The 10,688-nt window shown below is 38.2% G+C and overlaps 1 protein-coding gene across 1 annotated transcript; it reads right to left on the bottom strand.

The window, feature by feature from the left end:
- Window positions 1-949: 949 nt before the first annotated feature.
- Window positions 950-10,070, bottom strand: LOC140161933 (mitochondrial basic amino acids transporter-like). Its single transcript, XM_072185255.1, has 5 exons — window positions 9,984-10,070; window positions 6,187-6,349; window positions 5,285-5,328; window positions 2,732-2,815; window positions 950-1,844 (listed from the first exon to the last, which is right to left on the bottom strand). Exons 2-5 carry the CDS (start codon window positions 6,218-6,220, stop codon window positions 1,290-1,292), a joined length of 717 nt encoding a protein of 238 aa, XP_072041356.1. The 5' UTR covers window positions 6,221-6,349; window positions 9,984-10,070; the 3' UTR covers window positions 950-1,289.
- Between the last annotated feature and the right edge of the window lie 618 nt (window positions 10,071-10,688).

Raw genomic sequence — 10,688 nt, 5'->3', positions numbered from 1 at the left:
CTTTTGGTATGCTTTGGTGGGGCGGCAGGGAGAGGCTTTGCCTAGGGCGACAAAATCCGTAGTAACAGGCCTGTTGTCAACAAATACAATATTGTTTGTATAACACATACACATTATTCCTGTCTTTTATTTGGTGGATACCTCATCACATACCATCAATTATTCCTACCATTTTTCCTGATAAAATGACAGAGAAAAAAGTTGCTATATAAAGTGAATACTGCCCTTTGATGAACATCACTGCAGGGCAATAATCACTTTTTAAAGTAATTTTTTTATTACTTCCATGGTTTGTGCTGTGCGCCGAGCGTACACACAGAAATGATAAACAATCATGCTGATTGGTTGATCAATGGTCTTGACAATAGTCAATGGTGCGTAGAAGGGGAGGTGACCTCGCCATTTCTATGAGATCAGAGATTACCAGCGTGTACCCGGACCACGGAAGTACTAAACATTTTACTTTACAGCGACTCTTTCTCCTGCGTAGCCACATGGCCAATATTGTGACACTGAATGGTCACTAGTGATACTGCTTACACTCACTGGTAGATTGCATTAATCTGCCAGGCATTTGTTAACATGGTTAGTGTACCTGGAAAGGAATACTTTTATATGTTATAAAATAATACTGAATGATCTTTATTCGCCAGTAAAGTGGTCACATAACTCATTGGTACCTGGATCACGCACATTTTGGAATTAGTAGTACATGCCATAGATTTTGTGTTGCGATCATTTTAATTGTGGTGCATAACTCAAAAGCGTGATCCAGTTGACATAGCGATAATCAGATTACACGTAACACTTTGCTGGTGAATTCCAGGGATCACCTCTGTCTGTTGGGGTAATAGTTTTCACCACCCCCCTCATGAGCATTCAAGGGGCTGTGCAATAACTGGGGGTAAGAATTTTGGACAGCCGAAAGGGGAGGGGCAAGCAATTTTGGCAAGTCGAGAGGTGGGGCAAGCAATTTTTATCACACATTCATGAGATGCTTTAATATTAAATTTAAGATTTTTGGCAGACAAAGATGGGTGGGGCAAGCAATTTTTTGGCACACCGTTTGGGTATTTAACCCCCGGCTCATAATTATTGCACAGCCCCAATAATATTTCCCTGCCCCCCATGTAATAAGGCTTATACCTCATCTGCTCATTAACCGTAACAGAACCTCAACAACTGGAAATATCACAGCATTACATGGAAAAGATCTTAAAGCAGTTGTACCTAAACCTCTTGTTAAAACCGCCCATCCATCATGACGAATGCTTTGTGAAACGCATCTACTAATCCCTGTATTGTTGAGTACCATTCATACCATCCATCTGCAGTCTAGTCTTTATCACATCCACTGGAAACACCACAGCCCACGACACTATGCCAGTAAGTCCTCCAGCTGTGATGGAGACTAGCATTGACCTTGAATTATCGGCTCTTAATTTTGTCAGCTGTTCACACAAGAACTCGTAACACACAAAATAGATGCCAAATGCCGAATCCCGGATGACGGTTGACGCCATGCCGCGATAACAGCCCTTAATGTTCTCCTGTTTGTATATCTTCACAAGGGCATCTATTGATCCATTGTAGCGGACAGCACCGTGTTTCAACTCTGCTGGGGACTTACCGACACCCTCCATCTGCATACGGATTTTAGCTAGTTCCATCGGGCATGCCACGATACTTTGCACTACCCCTGCTGCAGAACCACACAGGAACACTTCAGTGTAACCAGGATTGTTGAATTGCTTTAGTAAGTTGCCATGGAAACCAAATAGTATTGTATTAATGAGGCAGTTGCCAATAAGAGGAGATGCAAGACCTTTGTAAAGCCCAAAAACCTGCAAAGACAAAAGCACAATGTTATATTCAAGTATACAAACGCAGTTTCATTGATAGACCTTTTCAGAGGATTTTTATACACCTCTATCATGCATGATCATCAAAACATATTGGTTATTGAACTAATCAATTTTTTTCACGATTTGAGGGTGTATTTGATCACACATTGGACACCGTATTCACTTGCTACATCAAAGCAACACCAGTGGTGTACCCAGGCTGGTCCCACCAAGGGGCTGGAGAAAAGGTGAAATTTATGGTCCCCTTCAACAGCCTGAAAAGGTTGACCAAATTCTTTTCTCTATGGTTTGAAAAAGTGAAGAAAAAAAAAAGGGGCCTAGCAACTTAAAAACAAAAAATTTACATATAATTCCATTTGTTTCACAATATTTTTAAACATTTTGGAAAATTATGCCCTCAAAGCCCCCATATCATGCCACATGCTCATCGAATGCATTGTCGCCAGTGTGTGATTGGCCTGTTGTGTTTTTATTTACATATTTCTGAACCTATTTCCGAAGAATTTCTAATCAGCTACTGAAAAGTTTTAATGCTTGTTTTGTTTTTTAAGGCCTCCCCCTCCCCCGGATGATCACATTATATTAGAGTTTTAAGCCTTATAAATTATAAATAGCCTTGCCTATCTTTGGACCATCTCATGCCAATGTTACCTGTGAGTTTGAAAATTGTTCAACTCATGAAATCGACTTCACTTTCGTAAAAACAATGTTTCTTGATTGAATGGCTCATATGGTCTGAAAACAGAAGTATGCAAAGAGTATTTGTGAAAATTCTTTTCTGCAAAAGCGGTCAGGTACAAATTCAGCTTTGTATTCCTGCAGACAACCAGTTACAAATGACATGTAATCTTACAACAAACTCTTACCGTTTCTTGCCGTACTATGCTCTTAAAACAATGAAGGGCACCTGTGTATCGTATATGGCCACTGGTTTGAGCTTGGAGTCGCACCTGTGACAAACACAGAAATATAACGATAAAATCAGATATTATTCACCCCTCAGGATCATGGTTACACCATCCATTTATCTAAAATAACTGGCAAAGGTTGGTGGTCCAACTGTAACATGTTGTGAATACTGTCAACTTGGTAACTTTATCCAGAGTCATAGTCAGCTTGAAAATAATGGTTTTATTTTATTTTTGGCTCATAGTGATCCCAGCGAAGGTGTAAACTAGAATTACGCGGTTCAAAATTAAGGTGGCCCTCACCCCACAAAACTATAAACCACATTGAGGCCACCATATACTATCACAATACCAAGTTTGAAGTTGATTGGTGATTGCGTTTAAGCTGGAGAGTGGATTAATGGCAATGAAGGCAAAACATGCAAATGAGCTCATTAATATTCATAAATATCGAAAAATTAAAAAAAAAAATTGACTATTAAAGGATAAGTTATTAGGTAATTTTGCTGTGAAAAATTTGCAAAAAACAAGGAAAACAGCAGTATTGACAAAGTTGAAACCCCATTCAAATTACATGTAGGTGTAATTTTTTTACTAAGTATAGAAAATACAGATTCGTGTAAAATGTTTAATTTTGTCTTTAATACGCAGGTTTTGGCTAAACCACTAGCAGACTATGTTAGCACATCTATAACAATAACAAAGAATCCAAAATCTGAATGTTGATGATATTTACGATCACCCCGGATGAAAAAATCACTGAATGGGCCTTCATTTAAAGCAATAATGTACGATCTTATAATATGAATATGCAGTGTCCGAAATAAGGAAAATATGGAGGTTGTCGCGAGGACAACTAAAGCATAAATTCTGCTTGTCCTCAAAACATTTTGGTTGTCCCCAAAATGTGTCATATTTAAGAGGTAAAATATCGTGGTTGTCCAGAGGATAAGTACATATCTCAATATGGTTGTCCCCAAAGATTTTTGGACAAGAGGACAAGAGGATAAGTGCTTATTTCGAACACTGTGAATATGGTTTAAATAGTAAGTTTATTGCAAACGGAATCTGCCAAATTTTTTGTGTTTGTAGGTCAACAGACTATTCTGACATACAGTCATAATTAGCACATTAAATCCCCATAGAACTCCACGTTAAACAGCCAAAATAGCCAGTGGGATTTCTTTCACTTTACCATATTATTTCTGCTTAAAATGGGCAGAACCCCTTCTTGACAATTACTACTATTATTTCAGCATTTTCAGTAAAGAATAACAAAATTAGAATTTGACAGAAATCGTACATTATGGCTTTAATTTTATTGCACAATTGAGAGTTTGCATATAAATGCTGCATTTTTAGATTGCCCAGAATATCCATTATCAATTACCGTAACCACCCGGGTATAAGCCCACCTTCAGCTATAAGCCCACCCACTAATTTTCAAAACATTCTGGGAACAAGGGTGCACTTAAATCAAATCAATGCTTTGCTCTCATATTTAAGAACAAATAAAAAAAATATCAGTTGATAATTAACATTCCACACTTAAGAAATTGGCAGAAAGATAGAAATTACTGGTACATTTGGCATATACAAATGAGGGTGGTTGTTCTTATTTTAAAATTCGAGCACTAGCCCTTCACTGGTTATAAGCCCACCCCCATTTTTGAAGTGAAATCTGCAATCTAGGGGGGTGGGCTTATACCCGAGTGGTTACGGTAAAAGCACCATACTTCTGTTTTATTTTAAAGATCACTTGAAATCATAAGACCCTGGTCAGACGTACATAATTGCATCATCCGACCATCATTTTCTTTACCATGGTCTGACTATAGTTGACTAAACAATGTACGGTCTCAGAGCAGTGTACTATAATCAGATAAGGGCTGTGCAATAATTATGAGCCCTGGGGAGGGTAAAATTGGGGGAGCAAGAAATTTTTGCGAGCGAAAGGGGGCAAGCAATTTTGGCCAGCCGAGAGGGGGGGCAAGCAATTTTAGCGCATGTTCATGGAGCGCCTTTTAAATAAAAGCGCTCTAAAAAGGCTTAGGAAAACAGTCGGAAACACTAATGCAAATTGGGATCCCCAAAATTTGGCATGTGTAAGGGGGGGGCAAAGAATATTTGGCAGGCAGGGGGGGGGGGGGGCGATTTTTGGCAGGCCGAGGGGGGGGGGGGAGCCATTTTTGGTGAGCCATTCCAAAATTTTACCCCCCGGCTCATAATTATTGCACAGCCCCTAATAGTTACTATAAAGAGCTTGTTTTTATGTTGAAATGCATGATCGCATGACGTATTGTGCAGTCACATGCTTGTTTGTACCAACTATAGTCCGACCATAGTAACTTGGGCGCTAACGATACTAAATACTAACTATGGCAAAGATAGTACGACTATAGTCTGACCTAGGTTGTGTGCGGTCACACGCTACCTGTAGCGTGGTTCGACCATCTTTACTTGGTAAAAACATGCCTGTCTAACCAGGGTCTAAGTTTATATGGTAAATACCTTTACAGTGTCAAATGGCTGAGATACAAGTAAGCCAGCTGCACCTAAAAAGAAAACACAAAATTTTACAATGTTTCAATGCTTTGTAAGGAGGTATAACAAAATAAGTAAACCATCAGGGAATAAATATATGGGCAGCGAGGAATGTTTTGCAATTTAGTCATAGAGTCTTGGTTCCCATCTCATGCACAGGGTGCTGAAAGTGTGAACCCCTACATGAAATGTGAAACCCTATGCAGGGACCTATTAAAGAGAACAAATTTTTTGTGTTACTTTCACAAAAAGAATTTGCTTATTGATATACTCTTTCCAGGATTAAAATGTCACCATAATTTTGAGACCGCAATGTAAGAATTATAGTAAATTTTGACACCTACTATACCATAGGGCCTTTTAATCACCCTACATATACCTGTGAACTGCCAAAACCACCTGACCATTCCTTCGGATGGGGGAGGGGGGGAGGTGGAGTCTGGGGTCACAGAGATTTAAAGCATTTCTCTGGGTATAGCAGTTTTATTTTTAGGGATTGTCGGTGTCAAAACTCCATAGGGATCTTACATGTATAAATTGGATGGGCATAGTTTGCTGCTAGTCCTATAGCCTAGCCCAAACATATGGGCACCTATGGTAGTTTTGCTGCTAGTCCTGCCATACATTTATGTGTATAGCCTAACTCTCGGCACCCGGCCAACCAAGATCCCCTTGGAGTTTGCTGCTGCTCCCTTGGGTTAAAAATTTGGTGGGTTAAAAATTTGGTGAGAATTTTTAAAGCAATTCTTGTAAAGATTCTCTTTTAAAAGATATGCATGACGAATGATTGCAAAGGTGTTTAATTCCCCCCCCCCCCCCCAGCCCAGCCCCATGTCCATGTCCATACATGACCAGAATGACTAATTTACCTGCCACACACCCTGCGATGAAATCTGCTGCCATTTCCTACTGGTATAGGCCTACTGCAAAGTACCAGGCTGATTACACAGGTTGGGTATACATACTGGTAGTGCAGTGGTGCATCAACATGACATCAAGGACATCAACATGACAACATGGCTTTCTTGGTACCTGGAAAATAAAGAGAAAGATTATACTGTACATCAGCAGATAAGCAGTGAGAAATACATTGCAACTAATTTGTTCAAGGATGTAGCACATTAAAGGAGTATTTTGTGATCCTAACATCCTCTTTTTATGACATTTTTCAGTAGATACCCACAAAAAAAGCTTATTCCCAAAATTTCAGTTGATTGCGATTTTGCATTTGCGAGTTATGCATGATTATGTGTATTCGATATTCAAATTCAAATTTCATGATATCTTTGCTAAATGAATTAATCTGCAAGAAATTTTTTGTACATAAACATTATGTAGCCAGAGGTTTCCAATGATATAAAAATCTCAACTTTTTTTTAGAAAAGTGTGGGGATGATCCTGTGGATCACAAAATGCCCTTTTAATATATTATGTTATTATTGGACGTTGACATATTATGCTCACCATGCTCACCAATTTTTGAAGTATTAAATTTAAATGCCACTCTTAAATATCTTCTGGCTTGGAAATAAATGAAATGGGGAAGTCTTTGGTTCTTGCAGTGGCTTAACTAGGGAGGGCAGATGGGGGGGGCAATGTGCCCAGGGCGCCACCCTTTGGTGGGCGCCAAATTGACCAATTTAGCATCAATTCTGCATCCTTCCAAGCACTGAATTTGGAGGATTTCAGCACAAAATCAATTGAAAGAACATTTTAAGACCGATCGATATTCAACTTCTACATTTGTAGTAACCAAAATTAATTAGTGATACGCCTTATTTGTCCAAAGTTAAGTTTCGCGTGCTCAGCACGCAATTGCTGCAATAATGGGGGGGGGGGGGCATTATGTATCCTTAGCCCTCGGCGCCACAACCCCTAGCAACGAACGCCACTGCTCGTGTCCAAGATATTCTCGGGTGGGGGGTAGGGTTGCCAATTTTGTTTCTTGTCCCGGGCGCTACCAACCCTAGTTACGTACGCCACACAGCGATATTTCCCTACCCAAAAAATAGCGCCATCTCTTGATATACGGATATGTTTGACGGCAATATTTTGAGGCATTTCCGAAACATCCCGAGTAACTGAACTATGAAAAACTATCCGTACTACCAATTTCAAAACAAAACCATTCATGTAGAAGATCATTTTATAACTCTCACATTCCCAAGAATAAATACTGTATTGTAGAAAATAAATGGGTTGATATTTGAATAGATTCAAGCAATTTCAGAAAGGCTATTTTGATAAAATTTTCATCAAAGGCCAATATGATGATGACATTTTGTATTCCAATTTTACAATATTTTTCGAGTTTTGTTGAGAATTTTGGAAGTTTTCTAGGGTGTATGCAAGTACAATGCACACATACATGCATATGGCATCTTCCGCCTTTTGGCGGATTTTTCCGCCTTCAACCATCAATTTGGTCATATCTTCGGGTTTTATCGGACCTGCCTTTTACTACATATTCCACGCCTCGGCATGCGATCGGATGTATTATAGTACACAGACATACTTAAACAAGTAGAGGTTAATAAAAGCGAGTTTCAGTTTGCAGTTAAGTACCGAATAATAGCATGGAATGTAAATATACCTCATGGTATCAGTTAAACTCCAAAGTTCCTAGAGCGATTTTTATAAACTCATCACAAGAATACTCTTTTAGCAATATGAACAAAAGAATTTATCTGAGTATTCATGATACCAGCATGGTAGCCCTCGTGATAACTGCCTGGTATTGTCTCTTGAACATGCTCTGGCCGTGCTTGGTACATCCTTAACAAAAGGTACAATGCAGTCTTGGGTTCGAGTCCAGTAGAGAAATAATAATTTGGTACGTGGTCAATAGATGAAATATCGCTGTGCGCCATGGGGTTCCTGAGCTTTTGCTAGCAAATAGGGCCAGGCCAGGGGCTAATTTAAAATTCCATAGTTGCTTAACAAAAGAAATTGACATCATGATAATAAAATCAATGCTTACCAATCCACCATGCCAAGGATTTCTGTTTGTGTGTAACCAACCGTATTCCGTTAGGCCACCCCATACAAGACCAGATAGGAGAAATAAATACCTAAATTTACATGTTTAACTGACCGTAATAAATGCACTATCCATTTAGAAAAAAAATTACGTTATTTTTATTTCACTTTTGGAGTGTCCCTGGACCTAGAGCTAAATGCTTTAAGGATCATTTATTGGTTGACATTTAAAAAAAATAGGCCCTAGTGCAAATAATTTGTTTTCATTTCATTAATGATTTCAAAATGGATACAAATTCAATGCATTTTGAAATCATTAATAGAGTATGACATGAAAACAAATTAGAACTTTACATATTAAAAACACTAGGGCCTATTTTTCTTTCTTCTCTTTTGATGTCAACCATTAAGGGGTGGGGTATGAACGTTTGGACAGTATTTATTGTGGGACATTAGAGCACATCAGACATATCGAATTGCTTTCTGAATACGAAGAATGTCCTTCTGATATCAAATAATTTTGATTTTTGAAATTCGCAATGTAATACACATTTTATGGCAAATGATTAAAATTGATATTTTGATATTTAACAGTACTAAAGTAAACTTCATAAATCTGATGATTTATACTTAAAGGGTATGTAGGTTGGATGAAAAGCCGATGATCAATTTAAAATTTTGACCTTTTCATTATTGAAGATATGGATTTTTCCCCAAAACACCAAAAAAATTAGGTCTTTTGGGAAAAAATCCATATCTTCAATATGAAAGGTCAAAATTTTCAATTGATCGTCGGCTTTTCCTCCCAACTACATACACTTTAAGAATATGTCATTAGATTTATAAAATTTACCGAGGACTGTTATATATCAAAATGTGAAAAATATCAAATTTTAATAATTTGTCATAAAATTTGTATTATATCGTGAATTTCCAAAATGAAAATTATTTGATATCAGAAAGACATTCTTCGTATTCAGAATGCAATTTGATATGTCTGATGTGCTCTCATGTCCCACAAAAATACTGTCGAAAACGCTCAAAACGCTCATTCCAGATCCCTTAATGATCCATTTTAATAGCTTTAGGTCCATGGCCACTCAATTTAAGCGAAAAAAAAAAACCTTTAGAAAGAATTTTGTTTTACATACGTTTACACATAACCAACCAGATTGTGGTCTGTTTAAACAGATAGACATATAACTGTTAATGTACACCCCTATATGCAATAAAGAAACCTATACAGGATCATATTCCATGGGTACAGTACACTGTGTTAGGCTTTGTCAGACCATAATTGAACAATATGCGAAACCACCATACATGTACCATTGATGGCAAACTTTTGCTATTTTTCTGAAGAAAGATCACATCGTAATAAAACTTTGTATTTGCAAGCCCTATGCTATACTCACTGGCTGAATTTGATACCCTATATATTGTACCAGAACTTCAAAGGTTTTTGTGATTTTGATTGAACAATATGTGAAACCACCATACATGTACCATTGATGGCAAACTTTTGCTACTTTTCTGAAGAAAGATCACATCGTAATAAAACTTTGTATTTGCAAGCCCTATGCTATACTCACTGGCTGAATTTGATACCCTATATGCAAATTGTTGAATAGCATGGTGAAATAAAAAAAGCCAAAGCATTAAATCTGGAAAGCAGTAAGTTACATACATTTGTATTGTTGTAGAACATGTAGCAATCCAAGACTGCAATACTTTCGGGCTCTGTTGCTTTTATATACTATCCAGAGAGGTTGCGCGCTCGCTAGGTCCGTGAGGGCCACAAACTGCGATTATCCAAGACACTGCAGTAGAGCTGCAAATTGTTGTTTTATGAAGAGGGCAGAGAAGGCAAATAAGTACTGCCAGGCTAAACTCAAGCAGTATGTGCATGGTGCCCGATCCCGGGTGCCCGACACGATGTACAATGCAGAAATCTCATGAATCAAAAGAAACTATTGTAATTTGCGCGTTTATAGCCAGAAAGCCTTAAACTGTCAAAGGAGTCCTTTGTAAAGGCATTCTGGTTCTCAACCTATTTTGCAAGCAATGCTGGCAACAAGCAAAGCACGTACATTATCCATTCCATACCTCAGGGTACATTTGTAATATGATATACTAGTATACTAGTAGTCAGCATGTTATATAGCCCAGCACCATTAACCATTGTCTGGTGTCCTTAAATGACCCGACCCCACTAGATTCATTATGGCAATAGGGATCGTTCAGAAATACCTTGATTTGGGGGGGTTGTGGGTAGGGGAGCTTGCTTTGCAAAATGCAAGGGCCTGAAAGTTTATCACCTTTTGGGGCCAAAAAGTTTTCAACTTCTCTGAGAAGTTCAGGAGGCAGTGGAGCACTAAAAAAATTGTGTAAA

This window comes from Amphiura filiformis, chromosome 1 (genome assembly GCF_039555335.1).
Source record: "Amphiura filiformis chromosome 1, Afil_fr2py, whole genome shotgun sequence".
NCBI classification, from domain to species: Eukaryota; Metazoa; Echinodermata; class Ophiuroidea; order Amphilepidida; family Amphiuridae; genus Amphiura; species Amphiura filiformis.
This window is presented reverse-complemented; position numbering and strand designations above follow the sequence as displayed.